This window comes from Nyctereutes procyonoides, unplaced genomic scaffold (assembly GCF_905146905.1).
Source record: "Nyctereutes procyonoides isolate TBG_1078 unplaced genomic scaffold, NYPRO_anot_genome, whole genome shotgun sequence".
Classification (NCBI taxonomy): Eukaryota; Metazoa; Chordata; class Mammalia; order Carnivora; family Canidae; genus Nyctereutes; species Nyctereutes procyonoides.
The window spans coordinates 5,598,421-5,616,254 of NW_026575132.1; the positions used below are offsets into that span (position 1 = coordinate 5,598,421).

At 36.6% G+C, this 17,834-nt stretch overlaps 1 protein-coding gene across 1 annotated transcript in view; it reads right to left on the reverse strand.

The window, feature by feature from the left end:
- Positions 1-17,834, reverse strand: part of DNAH7 (dynein axonemal heavy chain 7) — a 226,683-nt gene that overhangs the window by 52,554 nt on the left and 156,295 nt on the right. Inside the window, 4 exon segments of the mRNA XM_055344969.1 lie at positions 5,973-6,308; positions 7,194-7,327; positions 11,104-11,294; positions 15,127-15,281. Of these exon segments, the coding sequence (XP_055200944.1) occupies positions 5,973-6,308; positions 7,194-7,327; positions 11,104-11,294; positions 15,127-15,281 (816 nt within the window).

The window sequence follows — 17,834 nt, forward strand, 5'->3', positions numbered from 1 at the left end:
GATGTATTTTATTTCTAGTTGAGAAAACCCTCTGAAAAAGGGCTTGGTAGAGAGGGCTTTGAAACTAGTTGCTGAAATATAGTTGAATTTTCTGAAGATTTAAAATAATCATACTATTCTTGTCCCTATTTTTATGCTAATCATGGTCTTTTCACACTTGGCATTTAATTTGTCTCATCTGTAACAGTGCAATTAATACAGGGTAGCTCAGATTTGGTCTTTCTAAAATAAAATAAAAATGCACCTTAAAACAAATTTCCGCTTATAGAGAGGAAGATTGAGGGGAAAATTATAAGGGTCACTGGTATTAGAAATTCAAGTTCAGACTCATTAGTGGTAAAAATGCAGATTAAAATACAATTTTTTAATAATCTGTTACAGTGAAAAAGTAGATAAAAATGATCATTTTCAATGCTGATGCATGAGACAGGGTTGTAAGATCATTTGTGTCACTCCAATAGAATTGTATATTTGAATAACTATCCAAGGTTCTGAAAGAAGTAACTACCTTTGTCCTAATTTGGGAGTTCTAGCCTATAGAAATAATTAACAATGTGGATGTTTTTATTTATTGTAATATTATTTATAATTTGAAAGCTGGAGATTACTTTTGAATCTTACAATAAGAAAATTATGGCACATTCATAAAATGGTGTATTGTGCAACCACTAAAAATTATTATCCTTCTTTAATAACATGGGAAGATTAATAACATGGGAAAAATTATCTTGATAGAAGTGGAAGGAAAAGAAAAAGGAAACTGTGCATGTGTGTGTATACACTTACATAGTTTTCTGAGAGAGATTTTACTTTGGTCCCTGTAACAAAGCTATATCTTTGTTAGATTTTTGTTTCTGTACTTATGTGTTTTTTTGCTACAGGTATTTATTTTACTAATTAAAAATTTGATAAAAAAATAGGTGATCCAAATTACGATGGCTATTTTACAGTATACTTATTTATATATATGGCTATGTCATAGCAGTCATAATATATGTTTGGTATAATAAGTAAGAATTATTATGAATAAAAATATTAGAAGGTAAACAAAAATTAAATATGTTTCCGTAAAAGGAAATAAGAGATAATTTTACTAGTTGCTATAAGTTTATACCATTAAACACCATCAGTTTATCCTACCTACCCCCTCCTCCTGGCAACCACCATTTTACGGTTGTTGTTTTTTGTTTTTAGAGGTATGAATTTTTTTCTGATTCCACATATAAGGGGTATCCACAGTACTTCTCTTTTTCTGATTTATCTTGGTTAGCACAGTGTGGTAACCAATGTTACCATATATACATATATACAAAAAATATATGACATATTGACGTATATACAATGTCAATGTCAATCAATGTCACAAATGGCAGACCATGTACATGCAGGACAATGAAAATAGACACCTATAGCATGCCACTTATAAAAATCAACTCCCAATGGGTCAAAGATGTAAACTTAAGACCTGATACCTTAAAACTACTAGAAGAAAACATAGGGAAGAAACCTATCAATGTTGATTTCAGCAATGATTTCCTTGAACATGACACCAAAAGCACAAACATAAGCAAAAATCAATAAATGGGACTAATTCAAACCCAAAAGCTTCTGCACAGCAAAAGAAACAATTAACAAAATAGTGCCAAGAAATAAACCTATGCTTATATGGGCAATTAATCTGTGACAAAGGAGGCAAAAATACACAACGGGGGAAAAGACAGTCTTTTCAACAAACGGTGCTGGGAAAACTGGACAGCGACTTGCAGAAGAATGAAACTGGGCCATTTTCTTACACCAAAAGTAAACTCATAATGGATAAAAGATCTCAATGTGAGACCTGGAACCATAAAACTCCTAGAAGAAAACAGGCAGTAATTTCTTTCATATTGGCCTTAGCAACATTTTTCTAGATATGTCTCCTTGGGCAAGGGAAACAAAACCAAAAATAAACTATTGGGACTACAGAAATTAAAAAATAAACAAAGAATGAAGCACAGTGAAGACAACTATCATCAACACAAAAAGGCAACCCAGTGAACGGGAGAAGTTATGCACATATGATACTTCTGATGAGGGATTACTATGCAAAATATATAAACAACTTATACAGCTTAAAACCAAAAACCCAAATAACCTGATTAAAAATAGGCAAAGGATCTGAACAGACATTTTTCCAAAGACATACAGATGTCAAACAGACACATGAAAAGATGCTCAACATCACTAATCACCCAGGAAATGCAAATCAAAACCACAATGAGGTATCACTGGGCACTTTTCAGCATCACTAGAATCAGAAAAACAAGAAGCGTTGGTAAGGATGTAGAACAAAAGGAACCCTGTGCCCTGCTGGTGGGAATGTAGAGTGGCACAGCCACTGTGGAAAACAGTAAGGAAGTTCCTCAAAAACCTTAAAATAAAAATTTTAGAATAGTAATTCCACTATTAGGTATTTACACAAAGAAAATGAAAACAGTAATTTGAAAAAATATATACACCTCTATGTTTACTGCTGCATTATTTACAAGAGCCAAGATATAGAAGCAACCCAAGTGCCTATTGACGGATGGATGGATAGAGAAAATGGGGGGTATACATATAGATACAATGGACTATTCCTCAGCCATAGAAAAGAATGAGATCTTGCCATTTGTAACAACATGGAGGGACCTAGAGGATATGATGCTAAGTGAAATAAGTTGGACAGAGAAAGACAGATACCATAAGATTTCACTCCTATGCGGAATCTAAAAAACAAACCAAACAAACAAAACACAGAAACAGACCCATAAATAGAGAGAAGTGATGGTTGCCAGAGGGGAGGGTGTTGGGAGGATGGGCAAAATGGGTGAAGGGGAGTGGGAGATACAGGTTTCCAGTTATGGAATGAGTAAGTCACAGGAATAAAAGGTACCGCATAGGGAGTAAGTCAGTGGCATTGCAACAGCGTTGTACGGTGACAGATGGGAGCTACACTCGTGGTGAGCACTACATCTAAAGAAACCGAATCACTGTGTTGTACACCTGAAACTAATGCAACGTTGTGTGTTAACTATACTTCAAAACGAGCAAACAAAAAAACACCCCAAAGGAAAACAAAACAAAGGGCAACCATGAGAGAAAATTTTTGCAAACCGTATGTCAGATTAAGAATTAAGGTGCAAAATACACAAAGAGCTAACAATAACACAAAAACAATCTGACTTAAAAATGGGCAGAAGACCTGAATAGACATTTTCCTAAAGAGGACATCAGAATAGGTAACAGGCACGTGAAAAGCTGCTCAGCATCACTAATTACCAGGGAAATGCAGATCAACACCACGAGAGATCACCTCCCCTCCTAACAGAACGCAAGAGATAATAGGTGGTGGCCAGCACGTGGGGAAAAGGGAATGCCTCCACAAATCACGTGTGGTTCTCCTCTGGCTCAAGCCAGTTTGCTAGCACAGATGGTCACTTCAATTAGCAGATAAATTTGGGATGAGATTTCTGCCTTTTTGCAATCTCTTAGTGGACTGCCTGTGATATGCAACGCATTCTGGTTTAATGGTACCACATGATAAACTTGTTTTCTTTCTCTGCTACCTTTGTAAGGAAAATTTCTGGGTTGAGAAAATATTTTGCTTGGATACTTCTGCAACAATATACCAGCACAATGGAAGTGAGTAAACCACTGCACTACACAAAACACTATGAATTTCACAAATGAAATGTTGAGTATAAGATGCCAGACAAACAAGCGCACACACTGTGATCCCATTCATGAAGATCTGCTACAACAGGCAAAACTAATTTATGGTGTTGGAAATCAGGACCGTCTTTAGCTTGGTGGAAGAGGTTTGGTTAGTTTCTAGAAGGGGACACAAAGTGGGGTTTCTGGGCTGTCGGTAACCTTCTGGGTCTTGATCCAGGTGCTAGTTACACAGGTTTGCTCAGTCATGAAAGTTGAGCAAATACTCTCATTTCTGCATGCTTCTGAGTGTATACTAACAATTTCTGTGAAAGTTTTCAAATATGCTTTCCTATTTACTCTTTAGTTGGTTCCAGAATTATACTTTCAGGCTCACTAGAGTCATGAATGGGATTTTCACTGTATTAAAATTAAGGGATTTTAAGTAAAAAAGACACATTTTATTTTCTAGATTTCATCCTAATCTCATATCTGGGTAAAAGGATTTGATTTTCCATAAATCATAAGGGACTATAGTCATAGTTATGAAGAAACATGTCATATGTGTGGATGAGTTCTAATTTGATGAAACAAGTCATAATAAAGGAACCAATAATTAGTTGTAAAGCAAAAAATTGTTCTGATTTTTAACTCTTATACATAAAACATGTCTTTAAGCAGCAGAGCAAAGACATTTTCTTCTCTAGATTCCAGCAAATACTTTTTTTTTTTTTAGGATTTTATTTATTTATTCATGAGAGACACAGAGAGAGAGGTAGAGACACAGGAGAGGGAAAAGCAGGCTCCACGCTGGGAGTCCTATGTGGGACTCGATCCCAGGACTCCAGGATCATGCCCTGAGCCGAAGGCAGACACTCAACCACTGAGCCACCCAGGCATCCGTCCAGCAAATATTTCAATTTAAAAGTACTTAAGATGATAATATTTGGGTGACCTGGTTTTAAAAAGGTAGAGAAAAAGAACTGCAGTGAAAAACAAAACATTGTTTGCTATTGTGGCTCCATGTGATCAGTACTGTGATAAGGTCTGGGAATGTTAGAAAAACAAACAAAACCGCCAAAACCCTTATCTCAGGGAACTTAAAACCTAGTATGAAAACCAGACATGCTTGTTTGATTAACTAACAATGCACATGGCTGGGAATGATTCGAAGAAAGGGAGCTAAAAAATCTTATTTTCTCTATTTCAGTAATCCCTCCTACCCTTGAAAATTTCAGATTCTGGAAGGAATAGGGAAATAAAAGAAACATTTTCAAATATCATAATATAAAAACATACTTTAAACTCCACCATCACATGTGTCTTCTTGAAGATGTCCACCTCCTATTTCTCATGGGCAGACAGCTGAGAAATTGTATGCTAAGCCATGTGCTGGTCTTTACACCTTTATCAATCTCAAATTCAAGGTTGTAAAATAATGATACTAACAAGAAACTACTCAGTTTAAGAATATTCAAAATTTAGCAGAGTTCTACATGGTAAATGAAAGGAATTCAATTCAGATTGTCAGGAGGTTCTGATTTTGAATCTCTAAAAACTAATTTTTCACTGCCAAGTGGTAAGTATTAAATTGAATTTCCTTTGTGGGTATGAGCAGTCAAGAAACTGAAGTACCTCGCTTCCTACTGATCAATAAAGTTGGAGAGTGCAATGATTGCAATGAGCAATTTTCTTTGTTCAAGAGGTAATTTCATGCTAGAGCTCGTTAAAAATATGTTTTAATACCAAACTAAAACTTACCTAACTGATAATAAATGAAATTCTACTCTCTCATACATTTAGTGTTACGTAAGGTCCTAATCCCTTTATTTACTACGATATCCAACTGGAAAATAAGGTATTTTACGTAAATAAGAATAACCCAACTAATCACAACAAGGTATTTTTTAAAACCCTGTTACTTGACAAACTGTAACTATGTGACTTTTGGAATGCGAGTTTACAGAGGGTAAGAGTCCTGTCTTTTCAAGGTCTTAACCATTCTTTCCAAACCTCCAATCACAAATACTTTAGGTAAATGATAAGCAGAGATAAGTGTTTCCTCCCTTTAGAATGACATTATAATCCTATCTCCCTGTAAACGACTTCCTGGCAGGCTGAATTTGGCCACACTTATTCCTTTTCTCACCCTCAAATTTATTTCTAGCACGATGATTAATCAAGCCCACATTAGCCATAAGAGTCATGCTCACGGCATTTCTGTAACAACAGTGAGAGTCACCAATTACTATTGAATTTTCATGCATCAGTCAGTAATAAATAGTATTTCTTTTCCATACCTTTTCACTAAAATTTCTGATTTCTCTGAATTTTCGATAGACAGGATATAAAGATTAATAAACCAGGTCAGTGAGTATTGGTACATGGGCTCGATGTTAGCTAGGTCGGCAATAGAGAAGAACAGGATGGTGGAATGGATGGCGATAGGCCGATAGCCCATGCGGGTGCTATCAATCTTCTTCTCTGTCTCTTCAGCTACTTCCTGCTTTTGAGAAATCTCATTAGCCAAAGCCTTGGAGGAAGATAATATCTTAATAGCAGTTTCATCTTCTAATATATTGCCTTCAGAAGATGAAAGAACTTCTAAAATCTTGTCCTCTATTTCCTTTAACTGCCTGGAATAAAACACAATTTTCGCAGAAGAAAAAAGAAATCATTTAAAATCCCTTCACGCACACATTCTTGTATGAGAAACAAAGAGCTTGTAACCCAAGAAATGCATCACTTTGTGACAAATATCCGTAACGGTGATATTGTATAATTAATTTCTTATCTTGCAAAATGTCAGAAAGACAGGCCTTTCTGCTCCACTTCTCTTCCTGACGATCATTTGCGTGGTAACTAGAGGGAGAGGTGTAAGCCCATCAAGTATCTCAGCCCTGAGTGAATGAAAGCATCGCTCCATTTATTTTCTAAAATTTTTCACGACTCCTGGAGCTTCAGCCCTGGTGCCTATGCTAGAGATACTATGAGCAGAAACTGGAATGCAGAGTGTCCACTCGGACTGTGCTCCAGGGAAAACAGATAACATCAATTACATAATGAATACTACAACTTTTGAAAATACATTGCCTTGATTGGTGGTAGGCCTTCCAGGGCTTCCAGGGGCTGAGAACTTGTATATAGAAATATACTCTACATGAACACCAAGGCATTGGAATGCCTTATCTTTTCCTCTTAAATCTTCCCCTTCGATGCATCTGCTAAATCTAACAAAATAGATCTTTAACATGTACTTTAATCCATTCTAAGTGATCTTGAAACAAGTAAGAACAATCCTGTGTTTTGCTTTGTTCTAGAGAGAAAGAGAGAGAGAGAGAGCACGCGAACGTGTATGAGTGAGTAGGTGAGGATGGGAGGTGGGGAAGAGAGAATCGTAAGCAGACTCTGCTGAGCACGGAGCCTGAGATCACGACCTGAGCTGAAATCAAGAGTCCAGTGCTTAACCGGCTGAGCCACCCAGTTGCCCCAACAATTCCGTGTTTTATAATGTTGGAAACCTTTTGTTTTCAGCTCCTTGTAGTATCAAGGCTTGCTTTTCTTCTTCAAGGTCTGGCCTCTCTCGTGCCACCACGATTCCCAATAGCTGATCTTGCATTCCTTCAGAAGTGATCATGAAGTTTAATAATGTTACCTGTAAATGAAAGAATATACAAGAATTGCACGGTTGTTTTACTGAGAAAGCCTCTGCTTTTTTAAGTTCTGACCTTAAAATGGACTCGTTACTATAGTAGTATATGTGACAAGTGAAATTTGTAGACGTTTCTCATAGTCATAAACATAATATTTCAAAAGGTTTTGTTTGGTGATCAATTTATTCCTATTTCGAATGATCCAATTGTTGACAAACTGTTTAATTCTCCAAGTCAGGGCAGCCTGGGGATCTCAGTGGTTTAGCGCCATCTTCAGCCCAGGGTGTGATCCTGGAGACCCGGGATCGAATCCCACGTTGGGCTCCTTGCATGGAGCCTGCTTCTCCCTCTACCTGTGTCTCTGCCTCCCTCTCTCTCTCTCTGTTTCTCATGAATGAATAAATCCCCAAGTCAATTGGAATCAGGTTGGAAACTACCCTTCATCCTGGCTGGACGAGCTGATTTACATGTTAGGGATCCTAACGGTGTCAAAAAGTAAAGGAAATCTTATCAAGTGAGATAGAGGGAAAAAGAACACTGTCATTACCTGTCATGAGTATACATGATATTTACAATGTGATGATCATATCACATACTAGGTAACACATGATATACAACAGAATATTATAATGCGGCCGATTATACAATCATACGACAATATGACCAGTCACTATCGTGAACGTGGTTTTAATGGTGTCCATCAAGGTGCAGTCTCTCAACACCTACTTTCTCTCTGTCTGTAATGACTCCTATAGGCTCTTTCCTACATCTTAAAGTTTCTCCTCCCCTGGTTCTTTCCTGGAAGTGGGAAAGTAATCACGCTAAGGTCTCTCTTTCACAAAGCAAATAAATAAGTCATTCTCTTGCTCCCCCTACAATCCCTTCCAGCAATGGAATGATCTCTCTCTGGGCCTTCACAACTATACTTAGTGATAATGGTATTCATATGTGCTTTCTGTCTCTGTCTCATTCCATTCTCCAGTGCTCTACAACCTGCTCTCATCCCAGCCTCCACACACTCATCAATACACACAGCAATAAGCTAGAAAAATTTCCTGGCTCTGGTCATCAACGAACCCACAGATCAATAAACACTTACTTGACTGTTGCTTAAATTGACCCCCACCCTCCACTCCAGGCTTTTTACACATCTCTTTTGCAATCTGCCTGCCCTTTGCCCTTGTGTCTTGAGTTGAAGTCTACCCTTAGGTCTTCAACGTCACCTCCAATGCCTCCTTTCACGTGCCTTTCATCTCTGCTCTGCTGAACTGATGGTGAAATCCCATGCACGCTGGCTGTGAAGTATCTGCAGGGGCTTCAGCTCGGGCCGTTGGTGGGAGACTTTAGGTTTCCCCCCCTCACCTAGTAAGAGAATTTGAGGAGGTTCCCTTTGCAAGAATAGAGTGATTCTGTTTTTGTAAGAAAATGTCCCACCTGTGATCAGAAAGTGTAAAGTGCCCCTAGGCAGGTGACCCCCACCTCTGCCCAAACCCGGTACCTTCTCCATGGCGGTTTTGTCTAGGTTACACTTGCCCCCCTTCACTTGACCCATGGTGGGCCTTGGATACCACTAGGGATAGATTACATGAGCATAATCATAAACTTAGATGGGATAATAAGAAATTCCTAAAATCGAACAATTAAAAAAACTCATTAAATGTTATTTTGTAATGCTCTCCGGCTTTGGCATTTATTCATGGGGAAAAATAAAGCTTTCAAGAGTTTTTCCCTTCTGACATGAGAAACCAAGTACGGAAGTTATATTTTCTTTAATGCCCAAACCATAGTCCTAGTATTGAGCCAAATACATGTTTTACAACTTTTACCTTCTTGTGTTCAGACACAAAGAGGTATTCATTCATAGTCCATTAATGCGGGATCTTATGAGATCAAGATTTTGTAAATCTAGGCATTCACTCACGAATAACAATAAACATTCAAACAAATAATAACAAAGAAATATTTCAAATTATATAATATATGATTTCATAATTCTACTTTCATTTAGATTCAAAAGGATTATAGCAGCATGATATCATCCCTTGGGAACTTTTGAAAGCAAAGGTACATAAAAGATCCTAAAAATAGGATTTAGAGGAAGTATTTTAATTTGTAAATGAAAGCAAGTAACTGCCTCACTATGTTTTCTAATCCCTGTTTAATCAATCCCAGCAATTAAAAATAATGAAGCAATAAGACACCCTAGGGATCTTAAGGATTTCGATAGTGAATCATAGATCAGTTTCCTTCCCACAGCGGTTTATAACTTCTATAACCAGTTACTGATGAACTAAGAATTATTTATTATTTGTGAAATTTTCATAGATCTCGCTGAAAAGTATAAATGGTTTTTCATGTCATCCATTAAAAAAAAACCCACAGCTTTGGAATTTTAACATTTCATTTTATGTTTCATTCTTTCTCACTCATGTTTAAAAGTTAAATAATAATTCTAATCATTAATACTCATTTAACACTGTGCTGGGTCTTATTCTAAGCCTTTGCATAGATGACTTTAGTCTTTATACTGTTCTATGAGATGGAGATTTCTTATTCCCGTTTTCTAGAGTAAGGAATGGAGGCACAGAGAGATTAAATAACTTGGTTAACATCACACAATTGGCAAGTGATAAAGCTAGAATTCGAATCAAGCTCCAGAATCCATGTTCTTAATAACTACTAGTTACAAACCCCTCCTAATAGATAACCAGGCAATACGCAATTTTTGGTGTTTAGATAACATTTTAATTAGTTAAAATAGTGGCCAAGAATTTCCGTATTGTAACATTCTGTTTTAAAAAGTAATCTCAAGGGTGACCCCACTTTCCCTCAGTCTTCTTGGCTTCTCTGAATGTCCAGGCTAAAGTATGCCTCCAATTGTGAGTGCCTGTGTTTTCCCAGTCATAAATAGGGTCACTCTACATACATTATTTACAATGTAAACCTCTTGGGAACAGTGACCATGTTTATTCATCTTGGAGGGAATGAATTATAGCACCTTTGTGCTTCCTCTGCCTATGTAGAAAGATGCCTTCTTTAATTTAAATATCTCTAGTTGAGACAGTTTTTGAACTCACTAGCCAAATCTTGTCTCCATATGTGACTTTCAAAATCTGAATCAACATTTCTTAATGTCCTCTCCGGCTAGCTGTAAATGAAAGTTATCCCTTTCTCCCTTGCTCATTCCACAAACATTTATCAAGTGCCAACCTTATCAAGCGCCAAGATTTGGGAATAAAAAATGGAATGACCTCCATGAGTTCAGTTGCAGATCAACATCTCAAGTGATTTTAGTCATTGACTAAAACTTAAAACTAACTTTGCTCTCGAAAGGAATTTCTAGTATTTTCAAAGAACCAGTGATCACAATCAGTTCTTGTAAGTCACTATATAAAATCAGATAACAGCAACCTCATTCTGAGAAAGAAGAATGGATTTTTGTTAATTCCAATGCCAAGAATTAGCATATTATCATTTATTACAAAGGAGGTGCATATATGTCATCTCTGCTTAACAATGAGATTCTAAGAATAATATCAATCATAGAAATTAGATTCTCAAAAGGCTTCCCCCCCCCCACTGCATACTGAAGGCTCCTTTATTACTTACATGCACACACAAAATAAACACTTGGAAATTATTATAGCAATTTCAGGAAATGCCAAAAAAGGACAAAATCTATTTTTCTTAGGAAGACCTGTCCTTCTTATGGCTTAGGAGGAAAATAAAGTCATTAATTGTAAAATTCAATAAAGAAACATTCACTTTAGGTACTGGCCTTTACTGATGTTTCAGGAAGATAATGAGGATTTCTTAGCTTGGTAGTAATATAGAAGCGGAAATCTGGCGCATATTCAATGGTAGAGTCCCCAAGTCGGATACATGTACTCCCACCCTGCTTAAAGGTCTGCTTTAGTAGAAGAGGTTCCAGAATAGGATCTAGTTCTTCTCCGACATTTTCTAGCAGCACTGGAGTAAAATGAGAAAAAGAGACCATGTTATTTTAAATACTGACTGTAAACATTCAACCCTCCAAATCCTCTCAGCTTCTAGACTGCTGTTAGGCCTCATTACCTATAAATTTATTTTTGTCCTCTAAGGAAGCAATATCATACAAATCATAGGATGCCTGTGGGATGAGCCTAACTGGTGGGTCTGGTCACTTTGCCTCCTTCCATCCTTCTTGGCCATCGCGGGGCTCTGCACTAGGTGCTCAAGTGTGATGGCGGTGAGGTCTATCTGTCTGAGGCACCAGAGAATAAGCATTTCGAGTTGTAGTTTTCAAATGGTTATTATATTCTTAAGTATGAAAGTGACTCCTGCTTATTGTGGAACATGTGAAAAATGTAGGGAAGAATAAAAGTGTTAAAATGAGGAGGCCATTAGACGGAGCTGGCTCTCACGCTACTGTGACCTAAATAAGGAAACCAAAATCTAAGCTTACAAATGTCTCAAGGTTACAAAATCAAATCAAAATCAGAATCCCAAGGATAACCAGCTGCAAACAGCCACTTAGGTTTTAAGCCATGGTCAACTGAATAATTTCCTTTCTTTGCTCCTGGCTTGTTCCCTCTCCCCAGCTCTGGTCACTGGGGTACCCTAACCACTTCCTGTTTGGCGCTGCCCAATTCCAACTAATTTTTGCTCAAATAAACTCTTAAAATTTTTAGTTTGGCTCAGCTTATCTTTTGAATGTTTTAGATAATTGACTCTTTTAAATGTTTTAGATAATTGACTCATATTCATATATAGTTTGGTAGAAAAATGACACAAAAGTATGATAATTGCTGAATAAATTTTTCTCTTCGGTATTTTTATTTATCTTTTTCTATGCACAATTGAGACTAAACAATGTATCTAATTTTGCATCCCAATCACTTTGCTTGACATTATACCATAAACATTCCAATTAAAACCAACAAACATACTTTTAATCACAGCATAATAGTCTCATATTAATTTTATCTCATTTTTTAAGTCAATTCTCTATGGTTAGATATTTTGATTGCTTTCTGTTCTTATTATAAATAACTCTGTATACAAAAACTTTGTGCCTACAAATACTTTCTTATGATAGCATTCTAGAAGGGGAATCCCTGGAAGAAAGATCAGTGACATTGTTAAGGCTCAGGATACATTTGCCAAATTAGTCTTCTTACATTTTGGTGTTTGGGATGCTACTGAGGCCAACCTTGAGTAGCGGTGTTTTCACAAGTCCTTTGGGGGTCTGGGTATGCAAGCTTGAAGGGAAAGAGGAATCATAGAGCACTGGGATGACAGGTATTTGAACCTTTATTGCAGACATATACTGCTCCTTCCCAGAGGTTGCTCTTGGCTAAACGGATCCCTAAAATTGTCTTGTCAATCTCCTTCAGCAGTGAGATCTTAATTAACCAAAGCAGGCAAGCCAGATAATTTTAAAATTCATTTTCATTTTCTGCTTGAATAAAATGATTATTTTTTGTAGTTAAATAATATGAGTGCATTATAATGGATTAAATACATTAATCTATTATTTAGATTGCTTCCATTTTTTCTATTGTTAATAATGCTACAGCGAACATCTTTTTGAATAAACCCTTCTGTTCATCTCTGATTACTTAATCAAGCTGGAGTCCTAGAAGTGCAATTAATTTAAAGGCTATTAATATTGCCAAATTACTTTCCTGAATGGCTGCAGAAATTTCAGAGTTGCAATGAGCACTCCTTTTTTTTCTTTTTAAACTTTTTATATAATAATGTACTTAGAAATGCTAGGCACCATGTTGACATTTTATTTTCTCATTCTCAAATGCTTTAAAAAGCATGGAATATTGTTACCCCAGTTTTACATATGGGCAAACTGGGGCAAGGCAACGGAGCTAAAATTTTCAGTTAAATCATCTAGTAAATGGCAAAGCAGATACTTGAACTAAGCAGTATGATTCCTTACACAGTTCCTTTAACCACTGTGTCTGACTGCTGATGTTAAATAATCCATTCATGACTTTTACAATTTGATAGGTAAAAAAATAGTTAAAATTCGTATCCAAGGCTTGATGTTTTAGATGTTCTTTGTCTAATTACATTTTTTCCCTCTTAACATTATATATCAGTATACTTGCCCATTTTCTTATTGTGTACGTTATTTAAAATTCAGTACAGCTCCAAGTGATTAAAAACCCACAACAAAAGTGACACAAAAAAAGGCTTTCTATCTCAGGTAAAGGGAGCCTGAGCTAATCAGCCCCGGGTTGAAGGACAGTGTGTCTGAGCTGTCAGAGATCCAAGCTGGGACATCTTGCTCCTTCGCTATTCTTATTATGTGGCTTTGATCTTTTTGGCCGAAATGGCCTTTCAAATGACATCCATATTCCCACCATCAGAAAGAAAGAAAAAACAGAAAAGGAGAAAACATCCTTTAAAAATATTTCCTGAGAATCACAAATGGCACTTCTACTTACATCTTGGTGGCCAGACCATAGTCACATGCTCATATACAACCACAGTAGAAGTTAGGAAGTTTCTTTCTTAACTATGAATGCAATGTTGCCCACACAGAGGGGTACCAATTATCGGGTATCAAATATTGGGGAACAAATATCATTTGTTGTCATAAAATGCTAGTTTTTAAAACTTTATTTGTAGCTTTTAACATTGTCGTAGCAAAGAGCTCCCCCTTGCCCATTTCCTACTTGTTTTCAAATGTGTTTACACTTCTTTTTTTACATTTTATCTTTTTTTAATAATAAATTTATTTTTTATTGGTGTTCAATTTGCCAACTACATTTTATCTTGTAGAAATTTTCAAACCTTTGTCAGGGGCACCTGGGTGGCTTAGTCGGTTGAGCACCCGACTGGCTCAGGTCACCCTCTCAGGGTTGTGAGACTGAGCTCTGCATCAGGCTCTGCCCTCAGCACCGAGTAGGCCTGGGGTTTGGGATTCTTTCTCTCCTCCTCCCCTTCCCCCCAATCTGCTCATACTCTCTCTAAAAGAAATAAAAATCTTCTTTAAAAAAACAAAGTTTCAAGCTCTGTTCAAAAGTAAAAAGAACAGTATTAGCTCATTGTTAATATGCAAAAATAAAATGCCTGAGACTACCTGATACATTTGTTATAATTCTTCACGCAGTATTAGCTCTAATAGCAACTGGGATTTGCTAAACTCATCCTAGGGATAAATACACTGTAGTTTCATAATACTTACATGTACTTATTTGGTCAAGTAAATAGTCAAAACTTGATAGGTAACATAGATTTAAAATGTGACAACCTCAATTTACTCAAATCATAAATATTTAGTTTTGACAAATGGGACATGCACATGGGGCTTTACTGAAAAATCCTTGTCATGTTTCTAATCTCTCCATTGTGGCAGATAATAGTCAGCCATGCAAAATGTGTATTCACTCACTTCGCTGCCACTTTGGTAGGACAATCGAAAGAAGAATAAATAGATAATTGGACTAATGTGTTAAAATACTCCTGGCATATCAAGTGGCTCTTTTAATTGCAGAAGTGGAGTTGTAACAGGAACTACAGAGTGGCACAGCACAGACAAAAATGAAAACAGCTACATTAGAGGATGCATCGCAAATGAATCTTGGGACAAAGAAAACAACCTAACCGGCAAGAACAATCATCTCTTGAGTTCCTGATTAATTACCAATAAGTAATGAAAGACATAACAAAGTCATTATTTATTGAAGATGAATCTGGCACAACTATCTTTTTAAAGAAGAAAAAAAACCTTCATTCTTTTGGGTTAATTGTGCCTTCCCCAGGCATTTCTGTAAAGTATAATTATCATCTGCATACATACCAGGGGTACCAAACTGGATGCAGTTTTCCAGAGTCCTGACATAGTCAGGATCATTTAATTTAACCACATGAAGACTATTGGCTTTTTCCATGTTCTTGACCCACTTATTAGCCTGACCTTGAGGATCTATCATCAGAGGCCATCTTCTTGCATTCCTGAAAGGGGGAAGAAACACAGTGCTAGCCAAGTCATGACTTGTCTCTAAGCTACTTAGTCACACACACATCACTTTCTTACAGTTTATACTTTACAGTAATATTTTACTTTTTAACTTATTTTTAGAAACTGTGCTCTTATAGCAGAGACATTTAGATTGAACAGGCTATTAAACGACACTGTAAAAAAATCACTTGGCAAACACAAGATTTTCTTTTACTCCTTTTGGAAAATTACAATTCTGTAAAGGTTAAATTACATTTTTGAAAAAGAAATATTTGCTGCTCTTGCTAGTTAGTGCAATTAACCATTAAGAATACTGCAAATTGGGCAACTCTCATTCTTCACTAGGCCCTGACCTTCATTAATTACTCCTGTGACTATGAAAGAGTTCCCTCCGTTTCCTGGCTTCAATTTGCTATCACTTGTACAAGAGGAAAAGAGAAAGGATTGAGACATTATCTCTCTCCTTGAAATCTAGGCCATTAAAGATATAATGGTTTTTAAAAAATAAGGCAAAAAGCCTAATTTTAATCATCTAAACCTCTTGGGTCCCAAAACATTAATGTAACTATCAACTCAGTATTTGTTTCAAGTGCTTGTACATCTCATGTCATATTTGTAGTTCATTACATATTTGTGAGCTTCTTACGAACAGAAACATATTCTCTGAAAGTCAGTTTTTGCACTCGGGGAGAGCTCCTACTTCCTGTTGTATTCTCAGCTCCCTGCTTTATGATAAGAACAAGAGGAGTAAACCACGAGGTAGTTTATTTTCCAGGGTGCCATGGGGTCACAAAGAGCCAATATTTCCCATTGCCAAATGATATCTAACCAGGTAGCTTTCTGCATTGTGTGAAATGGACTCAGCCTTGAGATTACTGTTCTTTTTCTTGGAAGCTTCAGTAAACACAAGCCATAATTTCGGCCACTTTCCTAAAGATGCAGCCATGCTCTTCAAAAGTGAGCACAGCAAATGGACACAGATCATTAGAAGAACAGGAGGAGAAAAATAAAATATGACTCGGGCAAAAACAAAACAAAAAAACATGAGACTGAAGCAGGGTGGTTTATTCAATTTCATCTCCTTAGAATATGAATTTAGAATTTTATAGGATAATTTGTCCCAAATGGAATTAATCACCTTTTTAACACTTAAGTTAGAGCCTGGAATAAAAAAAAAATAAAACATGCAGCTTATATTAGAAACAAGATAGTCTAGTTCTCCAATATCAGTGTTATATAATGAAATAGCTTGAAATTGAATGACTCCGTCTTCCTTCTGTTGCTTCCACAATTTCTAACCACAATACCCATGTTTATACTGTTCCTTTGTCCAAAATACACCTCTTCCTCATTCTTTCATGTTCAAGTCCTACTCGTGTTTCAAGGTCAGCTCAGATGGTGTACAATACACGGAGTACCACAGACCATCCTAAAAGAAATGTATTTTCTAATCTCCGATTATAAGGACATCAGTTCTATTGAATTAAGGCTCCACTATTCTGACCTCACTATCATTAATTATCTCCAAAAAGGCCCAGTCTCCAAATAGTCACATTGGGGGTTATATAGTCAACGTACAAATGGGAGGTTGTGGATAATTCAGTGCATATCATAATATTAATTATATTTAAGAAGAAATGAGGCAAAAAGAGTAGTGTAGTATCTTAGATGTAATCAGCTAATAAAAAGAGAAACATTTCCATAAGAAACTAAAGGGAGTGAGAAGGAAAATTAGAAAGAAATACAACTTATAAATACGTAAGTTTCATTCTGTCACATTTTCGAAATATTTTTAAGTTGGGAGGATTCTGTGTTATGCTTTCCTAAGAAACTGAATGACTCACTCTGCCTTCTGTTGCTTCCACAATTTTTAATCACAGTGTTTAATCACCCATATTTACACTCTTCCTTTGTCCAAAACGCACTTCTTCATCCTTTCGTGTTCAAGTCCTAGTTGTGTTTCAGGGTCAGCTCAAATGTTACACAATATACAAAGCCCATCCTAGTCCCTTTTTCTGTCAACTTCTTCAGCAGTTCATCTGGATTACATTTGTGGTGCTCTGATACAATGATCATATTCTATTACTGAAATTTTTAAATTTGTTAATGGCATCACTCATTTAAATTAGATACTCTTTGAGGGAAATGTCCACAGTGACTCTTCTTTATCCTTTTTCTCTAAAGCAAATAAAATTTGATAATCTACCGGAAGGTAAACAACAAAGAGCATCTAGCAAACCTCATACAGGTTAACAGATTTTAAAAAACAGGCATTTTTTAAAGAGAGTTTTATTTATTTATTCATGAGGGACACACAGAGAGAGACAGAGACACAGGCAAAGGAAGAAGCAGGCTCCCTGTAGAGAGCCTGATGTGGGACTTGATCCCAGGACCCCAGGTGATGATCTGAGCCAAAGGCAGATGCTCAACCCCTGAGCCACCCAGATGTTCCCAAAGAGGTATTTTCAAAGCAATCATCCCTGTATAGAGGATACCAGTCCAAAGAATACCATCTCAAGTTTGGAACAAAGGATTCTGGTGCTGAT